Here is a 14,734-nt window from a genome sequence, read left to right on the forward strand (position 1 = left end):
GTACAGATTAAGAAAAAAGATCTCTGTGTTAAAACCTCTTGGTATTCTATGAAATAATTAGACACAGTTTGTAAAAGTACTAATATATTAATTGAAAAGGAACTACATATTTATGTATGTAGTTTTTGGTAGGCATGTATAATTTGAAAATACTGAAATAATTAATGCTCATATATATAGACTATGTATACATACACATATAAGCTCACATACATACAAGTGCTTAAAAATAATAGTTATTGTTCCAAGGTGGTTTTTTTAGTCTGTTTGCTACAAGTTGGTGAAATTCATTATACCAGAGACTTAAATTAAGAACATATCTTAGTTCTGGAGACCACTGGAACAACACCCTCCAGTTTTCCCAAGAGACATTAATTACTTTGTGGAGAACTGGGGAAGAGGCAACAACACGAAGAAAATTATTATAAAAAGTTAATTATGATAGAGTTAAAAGTTAGCCTGTTTAAAATTGGATTGCAGACTTATCCCAGAGGTGTTCCTTCGTATTTCCTCTTCAATTGCATATCAGAGGATGTGAAACGTGTGTTATCTACTGGCTATCTGGCCTTATATACGCTATTTAAAATGGTTTGTGCTTGTTAGGCTGGTCTAGGATTGATTGATTCCATCAGTCCAGAGTTTCTTTCTTCCCTTGTGTTTGGTTATTTTGTCCAATGATCCCAGGAGATTACTTTGCTAACATGTGTAGCATTCTTTAGATAGTACAACTATGCATTTCATTAGAGAAGAGGTAGAAGTTTGCAGTTGAGAAAAAAGACTTTCTTTTCAATTTTTCTTTTCAGGAATAGTGGGATAAAATATAGACTGCCTAAGGGAAAGTCTTCAAAGGAATATTTTTATCTTTCAGATAAATACAAAATTATCTTTACTGTATTTTCAGCACAGATTAAAAGGAAAAGAGACTATTAAAGAATTTCCCATACTTCAAATATAATCAGTATCATTGTATAAACTTATAACGGCAAACTACATGGAGCACCTGATCTAATATGAGAGGCTGAAAAAACCGGGCTTGTTCAGCTTGGTGAACAGAAGGTTTAGGGGAGACCCAAATAGTAGCCTGCCAACACCTATGAGAAAGCCATTAAGAGGACAGAGCCTGGTTTTTCACAGTGGTGCACAGTAGGAAGATAAGAGACAACAGAAATTAAAAAAAGAGGTTCAGACTGGATGTAAGGGGAATTTTTTTCATTATGAGGACAGACAAACATTAGAACCCATTGTCAGAAACATTGTACAGTTTCCATCCCTGGAGGTTTTCAAATCCAGACAGAGTAAAGACTTGATTTTATCTCATAGCTGGCCCTGCTTTGAACAAGTTGGAACTAGAGACCTCCTGAGGTCCCTTCCAGACTAAATTAGCCTATAATCTTATGAAATAAATGCTAAGTACACAAGAGTGCAATTAGTACCCCAGTGAAAATTACATGGGCCAGAAAATATAACTTAAAAAGAAATATCAAATATATCTTGACCCCTGGAATGTCATGTATATTTCATCAGAATGTTTTTATCTACAGGAGGTGCAGCATTGGATTTACAGGCTTGCCCACCCAAACCATTCTGCTGGATTCTTGACATGATGTGGCTAAACCTAGTGGAACTGAACAAACTTCCCCAGTTTGCAGAAATTTTGAATCAGGTGATATCTACTAATTATCTTTTTAATGTTAATAACCAGCTTCCCAATCATAATTGTGCTCCCACATTTTACATTTGGAATGCACAAGAGATGTAGTTAAGAATAAGGCCAGAGAGAGTACAGAATAAAGGCAAGAAGTGAACAGTTAGGTAGCACAAATAGGGGTGTATTTATTTGCTCTACTTCTTTTATCTGCTTTATTGTATTTTGTATTATAGTCATTAAGGTAGAAAGAGAAAAAAACAGGAGCAAAGAACTAGTAAAAAAGGAAATTGGTGAAAGAGAGACAGAAATAAGGAGAAAGGATAAAAAAGTAGATGTATCAAAAAGGCTCAGAAAATTAATCTATGTCAGGTTTTAAGTTACAATGTTTTATGTCTTGAATCTGATAGATTTTTACAAGTAATTTGTTTGCTGCTTGTTTCTAAGTTCTAGTTTCCATGCCAAGGTTAACATGTTATTCAGATATGATAACCTAGCTATAAAAATAATATTTATTTTATTAAGACATACATGAACTTACACGTATGTAAGCTTGTGACATGTTTATCAGTTATTTTCTTTACTTTGGTAAATTAATCTCTTTTTTTTAATGTAGCTAAAACAATCCCTAAGCATTTCTCTTTCTGTACCTCCTAAGCACTCCTTGTTAATCAGGCTGATAGCTAGGACACTAAGTTCTTCTTGCTGTTGTTACAGCATTGGTCAGCCAAGTCCATTTTGTGATGGCATTTAGTGCCCTGAAGGAAGCAGAGCTTTTATCTAAATGGTGTACCTGGAAGTGGTCCTGGCTGTTTCCCAACCCTGTATCAAGGCAAGATCTGGATATGTACCAGTCCATTTCCTCCAGGTTTTGGTTTCTGGAGGTATCAAAACAGGATATTGAGCTAGGAGAAAGTTGGAGGAATTCTATTTCGGTTTTCACTCTGGATCGTTAGGGCACACAACCCAAAATGCATGCCACTGCACACTTGTTAATATTATTTAAATTTAGTCATGGGGTTATGAATTATGTATTTTCCTTTTAATTTGTAGATTGTAATGATTCTGTTATAGGATTTTTCTAGAATTGGTGTAAACAAAATTTTAGACTCCAAAATACTTAGGCAACCATGTTACCCCAAAAGGCCTCTTTTTTAACTAATCTTTTAGCACTAACTTAAAATTGCTCTATATTTACAAGTTGAAAAGTGACAGGTGATTTTAGTAATAGATAAAGATGGAATCTGGGAGGGTGCCAACCACGATATCAATAAAAAATGCAAATATGGAAATAGTGTCATTTTAATAATTATTTACATCCATTAGATATGCTGTTCTATTTGGCTCATCATATTAAATTCAACTTTATCATTATTCATTTAGATACAAACAGGAAATTATTTAAAGTAAGAAAAAAAATGCGTGAAAATGGTATGCCCAATTCTCAAGAGGTTGCCTGTGGTTTTCTTTTTTTCTTGCCAGTTACAAATTCTTTTCTCCTCTAAAAATTAAGTTCTCCAGTCCAAGATGCCTAACTTAATTTAATAAAGACATATTCCTAGATATGTCCTATTCCTACATATTTTAATGTCTTTATATGTCTATAGGAATATTCCTATATATTCTGTATAACATTTAGATGACTGTGTTCCTTTTCACACTGTTACTACTTCCAACTGTGGTCAAGTGAGAGATGGTATAAAGACATGTGTAATGAAAGTTTAATGATTTTACTGAGTCAACTAAAGTCCCTTTAGCTCAGTAACCTGTCTCTGGCTGTGGCCTGTCTTTGAGAAGGTACCCCCTCTGAATACTCTCCTAGCATGTGCTTAGGTTGATTGATGTCAGTTAATGTAGAACTGAGCTATGTGCTTATAAAGTAATTTTTTTTTTCCTGAGACTTGGATTATAGTTCAGAAAGGGACATTTGGTGTTATGAATCTCTCTGAATGAGTTTCATTATAGGAAATACATGGTTGGAAGAGGTCTCTGCATGTTCATTTCTCACTCCTCTCCCAGTCCATTCTTAGTGAGGTTGTTCTGAAACTACTTCTGTTTGAAACCAAGTCAGTCAACTGGATAGATCTCCTTGGTTTATAACAGGCATATGGAACTGTATTTCAGAGCAGATGGTATCAGTGTGTTCCTTGTTCTCTTTCCGGTGATATTGTGGTAGCTGACTCTTCTCAGTCACTGCATTAAAGGCTCAACTGCATAGCAATTTTCACTGTGTTCTGTCCACCAGTATCCCTTGTCCTATTAGATCGTGGGTTCTAAGAGGTGCCTAAATAATGATCATATTTGTGGTGAGATTTCTTCTTCCTCAAGTCAAAAGCTTACTAGTCTGTTATTTTAATTTGTGATTCTTTGGCTGGCTGGACTCTACTGGGACAGATATTTCTGTTCCTCTTAGTACCTTGTGATCAGAAGGAATAAATTAATCACAGTATGTTCCTTTTGCAGTATAGAATCTTTCTGCTAATTATTGATTTTTCTTAGGTAGCTGCATGTGTTTGGGATGGAAATCCATGGATAACTGGTTAGCTTAAGAGCCTGCATCTTAATACTTAAATTTCTGTTCTTAACATCTTAATAGCAATTCACATGGTGTACGTCTTAAACATTATATACTCTTAATGTTACTTATAATATATCCTAATATAATAACAGACTCTCATTAAAATATACATTTTCAAAGGGATTTTACTACAGCTGAAATATATTTATATGTGCATTAATGTAATCAATTTAGATAGCCTGCAATGAAAAGGGATGGAAAAGTTGGTTTGATAAAGATGCTCCTGAGGAAGAAATTCTACCTGATGGATATGATGATTCACTTGATACCTTTCGCAAGCTTTTACTCATCAGGTGAGCATCTTCAGAAATTTAGGAAATAACATACATGGTTGCATCATGTGTCTCGGTCTATCAGTATGCTATTATCATAATAGAGTACTTTTAATTTCTGGGTGACATGAAATATGATTTAATTCACTCACATGAAATATGATTTAATTCACTCACTTTGGAGCTATCCTCTGAAGAATCTAAAAAAGTTATTTCTAGAAATTTTTTTTTAGTTTTGCTTTTATGCCATGACAAATAGAAACTGGGAACCACATTTCAGCCTTCTTCAAAAAGCCACTGAAAAAGTAGAATAATTTAGATAGCTTTCTTTTCAAATGAACTATTTTAAATAGCTTTAAATAAGTAATTAAAAAAAGAAAAATAACAGATTTATGAAAATTCAAAGCAGGTATTCAAAAGCCCCATGTGAGAAGTGTGCTATAAATGATTTTATTGCAACAGCTAAGATCTCTGTGGCAGGGCTTGGGATAGAATGGATTTCCCCAAAGCAGCATTCAGCTGCCTTATGCATGAGATCATATCTTCCTATTTTCATTGTATACTTTCCAAGTGCTGCAACAAATAAATCAGAGACACTACAAAAAAACAACAGCATTCATTACTAGACCATGATTTGTCTTTGGAGCAGATTCAACCTGTGCAGTAAAAAAGGCCAGAATCTGATGGAAGAAGCACTGTATTATTATGTGCTATACACCCTGAAGGGGGAGGGGAGTATCTAAGTCCTAAGACTTTAAGTAATAAGCTTATAAATTGAAGCTTTGCAAAGTCACGTCTTTTATCCAGAAGTAGTTGTTTGGGTTGTTTTTTTTTTTCCATGGGAAAAATAAAGGCTCATCCCCAACACAAATGCAACCCAGTACAAAAGAGTTGAGGCTGTACCCTAGAAGACTAACAGACCCAATGAAACATCTGCAAAATTTTACTAAAGGGCAAGAACAATCTTGCATTTCCCTACTTGTGTTCTCAGATACAAAAGCTATATTGAAAATTAAGAATGTCCCAACCTGATAAAGGTACCCAGAATAGAAAATTCTAGTGCAAATAGTTTACTTAAGGCAAAATTGTAGGCAACTGAAAAGTATTGAATGATCATAAGTAGAGGGAAGACTACTAGGTCTGTCTATTATTATATCTGTAAGGACAAACCTACAAGTGTATATATGAATGTGTGTATATATATATTTGCATATTATGAAAAAAAAATCTCTATTTTATAAAAATAGTGTTTCTAATCTAAGTCTAGTCTGTGCAACAGGAAGAGGCAGTGAATTTGTGTCTTGGTATATATTTTAATTTCTAGGTCTTGGTGTCCAGACCGAACTCTTTCCCAAGCCAGGAAATATATTGCAAATTCCTTGGATGAGAAATATACAGAACCAGTCATTTTGAATTTAGAAAAAACTTGGGAGGAAAGTGACACACGAACACCTCTCATCTGTTTCTTGTCTATGGGATCTGACCCAACTATTCAGATTGATTCCTTGGCTAGGAAGCTTAAATTGGGTATGAAAGTAATTATTCATTGTCATGTGTTAAGATACAGAAGAGTAATGTAAGTAATTTCAGAGATTTTTTTTTTCTGAAAAGTATTTCTTAAATTTTGTTACATTATTGTTTCTTTCTGAACCACCATCTTAGAGATAAAATAATATTTTAAGTAAAAGATGGTATGCTGAGAATCATTCTGTGTGCAGATGGACAGTAATGTTTTCAGTTCTTTTTTTATAAATTGTTATCATCCTTCTCAGTGATGATATTTTTTAATCCCTATTTGTAAAACAATATTTACTTTTTTTTTTTTTTTTTAAATTCTGGCATGGTGACAATACTGTTTTCTTGTTTTAACTCTTTATTGCAGGTAATATAAAAATCAGCAATCTGCTTACACGATTATTCAAAAAATACACACAAGATCTGCATTTGTATATTCTGGACTTTATGTCTACATTATATGAAAATTTTGGAAAATTGTGCATACAAACTGAGTTGGAAGTAGATACATATATTCATGATATTAGTCACATTAATATGTTCACAAATACAATTTTGCAATTATGCACTGTGCTAATTTGTGTGGCCTCATTATCTACACTGGGTTCATATTTCAAATGCTGTGACTTACTTCATTAAAATTTGGCACAAATTCCCATTGACAGTAATACCATTAGTCACAGTCTTTCACTTCTTCAAATACTGTAAATATTGTGGATGCATATTTTAATGTTATTTTACAAAGTTTCAATGTTTAGAAAATACATAGTAGCATAATATGATGGTGAAGGGATTCTACTTTCATAACTATATATTTTTGCATAAAAATGTATTTAATTGTGCTGTATTTATATCACTTTTCTTGACTGAATTGGAATTATTTTTCTCAAGAACATAAGTTCATTAATCATATATTGTCAATTATGTTGTAGAATGTAGGACCATCTCTATGGGTCAAGGACAAGAAGTTCAGGCACGCAAATTAATACAGATGTCAATGCAACAGGTGGGGAAAAAAATCACTGCAATATAAGTTGATTGTCTGTTTTATTAATCTTTTACACCTCTTCTGCATTTTCACCTTACTGTCAGGCATATCTCAGGGTAAACAAGCCTTGAGTGACTAAGCTTAAAAACATTCCACTATGGGATGTGCATGTGGCGGTGGAGTCCAAGTCAATACTTCTGGCAGCAGTGATATTGAGCAGCTTTTCAAAGGTAGCACATTCCCTTCTTATCGCTATGCTGTTAACCAAGGGTAAAAGGACATTGTGTCCTAGTTCTGTCCTGATGGACTTGCAGATCCCACCTCTTTGCACTTTTTTGTTTTGGTTTGGTTTTTTTGTTTTCCCCCTATGAGAGCTACTTAGATTTTTCCTTACATCTGTGCTAATGAGAGGGCCTCTTCTCACCAACTGGTTTTGGTTCTTTGTTTCTTTAATTGCCAATCCTTTTGGCTTCAAGTCCCAAGGATGTCTAAGAATTTCCAAACAATATTTAAGAATTTTTCTCTTAAATATTGTAGTGTATTTTGTTGTGGCAGATGATATTCTCAAATAGTAAAAACGTGAGAAGTAGCAGCTACAGAAAGATGGTGATTGAAACCTCAAATATGATATAAAAGTTACGGTGTAAAGTTAGCACAGTCTGGACACTTCAAAGACTTGTGGACAGTGTTGCAAATGAAGACATACAGACATAGTTGCCTGTAAACTCAAAATATCGGGAATTAATCTTATGCCAGTATTCTGAGGGCCTAGAATATCTCCATTAATAGAGAGCAGAAGACTGCAAGAATTTATATTGATAAATGAAACATATTTTTCACATGACCATAACCGACAGGTAGTCCTTACTAAATCAGGAGTACAGCACTGCTTGTAATGTTCACCTAAAGAAACCCGAACTGACTTGTGTCCAGTAAAAGTTTTGGTTGGTACCATATTACCTATTTGTTAACCGGTATATGCTTTCATATGTACAGTGGGAGTAGTTATCAAATGTTAGATAAAAAGTTAAAGATGGATTCATTATGAGATTTAAAACTTAACTCCTCAGAATATACGGCATCCATCAGATTCCCTGGGTCTCTGTTGTCACCCATTAGAGTTCTGGAAGCACAAACGGTGAAAATGAGATCACAACACAGAACACTGCAAGAACAAATGTACTTTTGAGACTGTTGCAGATTAATGATCAAGATTGTTTCAGATTTCCATCTGAACTAAACAGTTCGTCACTTTATTCTCTTATGTTTAATCATAACGAGGTGACGAAATGCTTCTTTAGACTTTTACAAAGTCCTGTCCTCTTAATCTGATAGATTGAAGTGCTTCAGAGCCTTTCCAGGACTTCCTGTCTTTCATGCAGAAAACAGAAAAGGTCAGGCAGTATCATTTCAGGGAATTCCGATTGTATTTTAAAATCATAGATTCATAGAATAATTTGAGTTGGAAGAGAGTTTTAAAGGTCATCTAGTACAAACCCCCTGCAATGAGCAGGGACATCTTCAACTAGATCATTGCCTGTGTCCTGGTTTAGCCAGGATAGGGTTAAGTTTCCCCAGCAGTGGGGGGAAGCTCTAGCCGGGTTATTCATATGCCATGCTGACGTCACATCCTGGCGCGAGCGCGGGAAGAATCGGTGATCGCGTGGGTTGGCGCAGCCGGTTCTCTCACTGCTGTATTTGGTAGCTATTTTGTTCTGTTCATTGCTATCACTATTACTGTTATTGTTATTGTTGTTGTTTGCTGCATTGCTGTTGAACTGTTGTATTAAACCTTTCCTTATCTCAGCCCGGGGCTTTGTATTTCACTCCCTTTGTGGGGGAGGGGCAGCAGCCGTGTGGTCTCAGACCCCGGCAGGGGCTAAACCATCACAGCCTGCTATCTATGAGATATCTTCATTTGAGGCAAAAAACCTCAGACCCTCTTGTTAAATGATATTTACTCATTTGACCATAGTACAGTCTGCTTCATTTGTGTTTTTCTATTATGGACATATATAATACTTGTATATGGCATTTACTTCACACTTTCTAGACATTACTGTACAATCCAAGGTTCTCTAGCTAACGCAGCCTTCGTTATGGAAGTTCTCTATATTGTATCCCAGTAACCTCTCAAGTTCTAACAAATGTTGTGACACCAGCACTGGAATATAGTTGGAAAAAAAAAAAAAAAGAAATCTCTTTACATCAGGTAGCATTTTTTATGATCTGCAAATGCACATATGCATTTCCCATACTTCTTTATGTTTGTATGCCTACAATGGTCATCATCAACTTGCAGTTCATTAGAATGGTGAAAACTGGGGCATCCCTGCCTTTCTTTTGCCCTCAATTAAAAGCACAAGGATGCTCAAAACAGCACTCCAGTAGAGCTACTAGTGCCATGGTGGTGCACACATTTTACAGAGGAAGGGTTATATGAACATCAGATTTGAAAGAATAAAACAGAATTAGTGAATATGAACACAAATATCAGGCGTTTTTTCCTACCTCTGGCCAAGAGTGTATCATATGATTAAAACTGCTGTGCTGTGTTACAGGTAGATAATTTTCAAAAAGTAAGTCAGATTCATTTGGAAATGTGACAAATTGATTAAATATCTTCCTCAAAAAAAGTGGATCCCCATAAAAGAAGGAAAAAACCTCCTTCATTTAATCTTTTTTTTAATATCCTTCAGTTCACCATAAATATTTCAATTATATTTTGTCAGCGAATGTTATTTATTTATTTTTAAATGAGCTAAAACAAAATTACCAAAATGAAATTACAAGCTGTAATGAAATCCACACATCACTGTTTAGAACTGATTAAATAATGTTCCATTTTAATATCAGGCTTCTGATTCATTAGGCTTCTAAAGTGATGCTACAAAAACTGATTGAATTTAAATTCATAAGCAGAAGTGCAGAGAGATGATAATCAAAATAGAGCTTTCATGCAATTTGAGAGTTGAATAAGATGAAAATTAATATGCGGAGGTTCAATTTAATGCAAATGCATTTATTGCAGATAAGCTAATTGCAGTTGAAAAGTTTTAGTCTTGTTACCACCTCTTCACACTTACTTTAGATTATGTTATTAACAAATAAGTTTTAAAAAAGATATATTCCTTAGATTTCAGCTGTTAGTTTTCCACTCACTTTCTTTTGGATCTGATACCAGGATTGCTCATCACTGGTGTTTTCCTGGGAGAGAACAGGAATTACTTCTTTTTGCCACTAGGTAGCACTAATACTTTACTTAGAATATTGGCTCTGGTTATGTTACTTTCACTGTGAATAGGATGTGGAAATAATTTTGCATCAACTTTTCCTATTTGCTTTAACTGTTCCAATATCATATCAAATCAAATGATAATACATATTCAAGAACAGACCAAAAGTCAAAAAACAAAAAAAAGAAAATTACATGCAAGACCAAATTTGATTCTAATATAGACAGTTGGTTTTAGCATTATGAATAACTTCTTCTAAATTTTATATAATAGTTGATATTCTTATTTAGGGAGGCTGGGTGTTACTTCAGAATTGTCATCTTGGACTGGATTTCACGGATGAACTACTAGAGACACTTCTTACTGCTGAAATACAGGATGAAACATTTCGAGTCTGGCTAACTACTGAACCACATCCTAAATTCCCAATTGCACTGCTACAGGTTTGTTCAAGCACTTAAGTCAGGTACCTCATGCCATCAAAATTATTCAGATTAAGTGTGTAAATGTAAATTAAATAAATGGGGAAAAACCCCCAAACCCAAGAGGAAATTAACTTACCTTAAAATGCAAATATCACTTTAAACAGGAAGGTTACTTAACTGGAAGTTCTCGAAGATGCATTATGTATGTGTGAGTTCACACTAATTCTGTACACAGAAACACTTGAATCAAAACTATCAGGCTTTACCTGTATCCCTTTTTGCAAAACCAGATGCTTTGTGAACAGAGTAATGCCTGCAACTGCTCTTAGACTTTTCCAGATTTCCCTATCTGAAATAAAGGATAAAGGGGACAGAACACACATGGACAGCACATCTCAAAGAACATCATCTACCAAGAAGTAACCTCTTTTTTCTTTGGATAAACTATAAATGATGCTTCTGTAGATCTCAAGGAGACATTTTTCATCAGTACCAGGAAAATTGCCTAGACTCTTACAAAGTGCATTTAAGTCACTTAAGACGGTTCCTAGTGCTCTCACAGTGGGTCGTAATGGTAGTTAATATCTAGAGTAATAGGTGTGTGTTGACACTGCTGGGTTCATAGACCCCTTTCTTCTTAAAAACAGTGGGAGTCTCCTTAGTGGTTCTCATTCATTCTAAATAAAAATAGATACAATACCTGATACCTAGGATGTGAAGAGGGGGAAGGGTTCCTTTTTCAAATTAATCTAGGAGACAACCTTCAGCAAGAAAAGTATGTCACCATGGTAAAACACTGTGTGTTGAAAGCTAGCTGTACAGACCTACATTCTCTTGTATTCTCTCAACAGAAAATTAAATCATCCTGCATCTTCAAGGGGTTCATGAATAGTGAGGTATATAAACATACAGTTTGCTAAAAGTGAGAATAAGGAACTGGGAAGGTTGCTAGATGAATCTTCACTGCATTTATCTCAAATGTTTCCCATGTGATTACCCAGTCTATAGTGTCATGTTATCTGTTAAAATTTTAACATATTTAGGGATTCCAGAAAATGAACAACTGACAAACCAAAGGTCAGCTCCTTCTCAGAAGAAAGGAGAGAATAATTTGCCTTTTTTTTTTTTTTTTATACAGAACATTAATCAAAAACTGAACCGGATATCATTTGAAATGTGGAAAGACCGATTAGCAAGTGTTCCCATTCATTCCCAACACTCTAGTGTGTTCATGTGCAGATAGGTCCTTGCAGAAGACTGGAGCTCATCTCTGACACAGCTTGCCTGGGCTCTGCAGCCCAGAAATAAGTTTGTGAGACTAAAGTTAAAAAGTCATTCCTTAAAAATAATTGAAGTTCTTTACCACAACAATGGAGATAGTAAAACTGCCACATGAAGTACATATTCATGAGTGTCTTCCATTAAGTGTCTCTCATAAGTAGAAACAGATCAGAGCTGTGCTTGCATTCAGCCTGTGGGCAACCTGGCATTTACGATCCTTTCAATGTATGCTACTATGTCACCCAAACCAGACAGACAAGTACTTACTGTTGGAGCAGAAAAATACTTAGTTTTTATTTGGGTTCCTCCAGCATTTGAAAGTGTCTCAAGGAACAGAGATTCTGGCAAGGCCAGTCTGTGTCTGAACTAATAGATTCAAGTGCCCCATGAACATTACCCACCACTAGAATGCAACAGTCCGTAGGGATAAGTAGTTGCAACGTTCTCTGATGTGAAAACCTGTGCTAACTAGCACTCTTCCGAATAACATGCAGGTATGGTTTGATGATTAAAATTTTGTAGCAGCTATTCCCATTAGGCAGTTTGCATGAAACTAAGGGGCTGTATTCTAAGGAGCTGTGGCAGTTTACTACCACAAAGGTGGATTCCATGCCTGCTGACCAGAGTGCCCAGGAACATTCTCAGGTGAATCTAATTTACTGCTGCAGACATAGCCACAGAGTGCAGAGTACCCACTGTGAACACAAAGATCTGATCTAAGAAGAGGTGAGATTTCTTGGTATTTACTGTGAAGTTCTGGGACCAGAAATACATCAGAGTTCTTATCATCTACTCTGGATAGTTCTCTTCCATCATTCAGTCATTGAATTAGGGAGAGAAAACCATATGATGCCTTCTGAAAAGCATGGCAAATGCTTCTATGTTGTTGCTGAAAATTCTTAGATCCACGGACAAGTGTCAGTGATGGTTCTGACCAACATAAACTGAAGGTCTGTGTTCAAAATATTTTCTGGCCTTATCTAGTATGTACTCCTTTTATGCAGTTTACAGTAAAACTATATATCAACTTTCTATTTCCAATGCTTCAGTTATTTAAATTTTATTTATAACTAATAGTTGTGACATTTTTGATGTTGCTTTTTTTGTTTCAGTAAACAAATCCCATTCCTTTACCTTTTTCACATGACAGATTGCTATAAAGTTCACAAATGAACCTCCCCAAGGTATACGTGCCGGATTGAAAAGAACATTTTCTGCAATTAATCAGGATCTGTTAGACGTTAGCAATGTGCCTATGTGGAAACCTTTGCTTTACACTGTAGCTTTCCTACATTCTACTGTTCAGGTATTTCTTATAAGGTTTGCAAATAATGTTATAATATATGGAGTCACTTTAACATTCCTGAAAATACACGTTCTGATGTTTGTTGTAGCATTACGTTCCAGGGCTGAAGCTTTACTTTCTATAATCTGTATTATAGGTCTTCAACGTTCCTTATTCTCTTAATTGTTTTATAAATGTCATGATTTTCATACTATGGGCATCTAGAATGAGTTTTTTTTCTCATCTAACTTTAGCTGTTCATAAGTTAGTCATTTGGTGTAAGGGGAAAAGCTCCCTCTGTAGTCAATAGGTAAGCACCCCAAAAAAGAAAATCAGATTATCTGTTTTAGCTGTCTCTCTGTAAGAGTGAATAATTTTCTAGAGCTATATCACTCTTTCTATCCATTGATTTTGAGGGCAATCTAGATGCCTAGAGTAGCTGTTTGCTTTCTAGATGACTAAAATGAAATAAAATTCCATCACTTAGTGTCTTGTTTTTATCTTATTTGTGCCAATGTGTTTTCTACATTAATTCCAATGTGAGCACAATATCTGCACTTTGTACTTTAAAGATATATAAGTTTTGAGATTACAATAAATACCAACATCTTAAACTCTCTGAATACACCTTCTTTTCATCAAGGACCTCAAAATATTGATAAAACGCTATTTAACCTTAGGCTCTATTGAGATGCTCGTATTTTCAGTTTAGCAAAGATGGTGAAAGAAGGACAATTTGTTGGAGGTCCCTATTAAGATATGGTATTCTGCATTATTTTCTTCTTTCTGCTGTTTTATAAACAGTGAGAAAGCTGTTCTGTGTACTGCCTCAGGATTATACTCTTCTTGTGGAACCAGAAGATCTAATCTTATTCAACCATCAGTACTTTTAAAAACTATTATAGCTATTCATCTATTCAGAAAATTTATTTATGGTTTGCCAATCAGCAAGCAATATATACATTGCCCTGCCCTTAAACTGACCAATTCCTAATATCCTTTGGTGACAAGATTGCTCTGATAAATATACCTTAAGAAGTAATTCAGAGAATTTGGCAGAATATCATTATACATTTCTGCAGGGTATTATTGGTTAATGCTGTCTCATCTGCTTATAAACAATACTTGTTTTTGAAAAAAAATAAAAGTTTTTTTTCAATTCTAGTTCTTTTTAAATCTTGTAGCTAAGGTACCTAAATATTACTTAACCAGATGTCAAAGATTGTCAGTCATTGTTGACCTGGTAATTTAAACTCTAATAAATATGTTATCACTTAGTTAATTTTAGAATGTCAGTATCACACTGTTTATTCATTTAATAAATATCTGCACTATTCAGCAATTTAATTCTTAACTTTTTGGATTAATTTGTTCTACATTCTGAAAAAATCATGGAGCGATATAACTGAGGTGGCTAAAACAAAGTTGTGAGAAATCTGATAGTGTTGGATGTTTAAAATGTTTGGGCTGCAGATTATATTCTCTTACTTTTATAGTCAGCTATTTTTC

General features: G+C 34.7%; 1 protein-coding gene across 1 annotated transcript in view; it reads left to right on the plus strand.

Moving 5' to 3' along the window:
• Window positions 1-14,734, plus strand: part of DNAH8 (dynein axonemal heavy chain 8) — a 150,737-nt gene that overhangs the window by 124,035 nt on the left and 11,968 nt on the right. The window contains exons 79-84 of the mRNA XM_074864838.1: window positions 1,542-1,663; window positions 4,398-4,516; window positions 5,820-6,022; window positions 6,943-7,016; window positions 10,525-10,677; window positions 13,091-13,246. Of these exons, the coding sequence (XP_074720939.1) occupies window positions 1,542-1,663; window positions 4,398-4,516; window positions 5,820-6,022; window positions 6,943-7,016; window positions 10,525-10,677; window positions 13,091-13,246 (827 nt within the window). The remainder of the gene's footprint in view (window positions 1-1,541; window positions 1,664-4,397; window positions 4,517-5,819; window positions 6,023-6,942; window positions 7,017-10,524; window positions 10,678-13,090; window positions 13,247-14,734) is intronic.

Source organism: Strix uralensis, chromosome 3 (genome assembly GCF_047716275.1).
Source record: "Strix uralensis isolate ZFMK-TIS-50842 chromosome 3, bStrUra1, whole genome shotgun sequence".
NCBI classification, from domain to species: Eukaryota; Metazoa; Chordata; class Aves; order Strigiformes; family Strigidae; genus Strix; species Strix uralensis.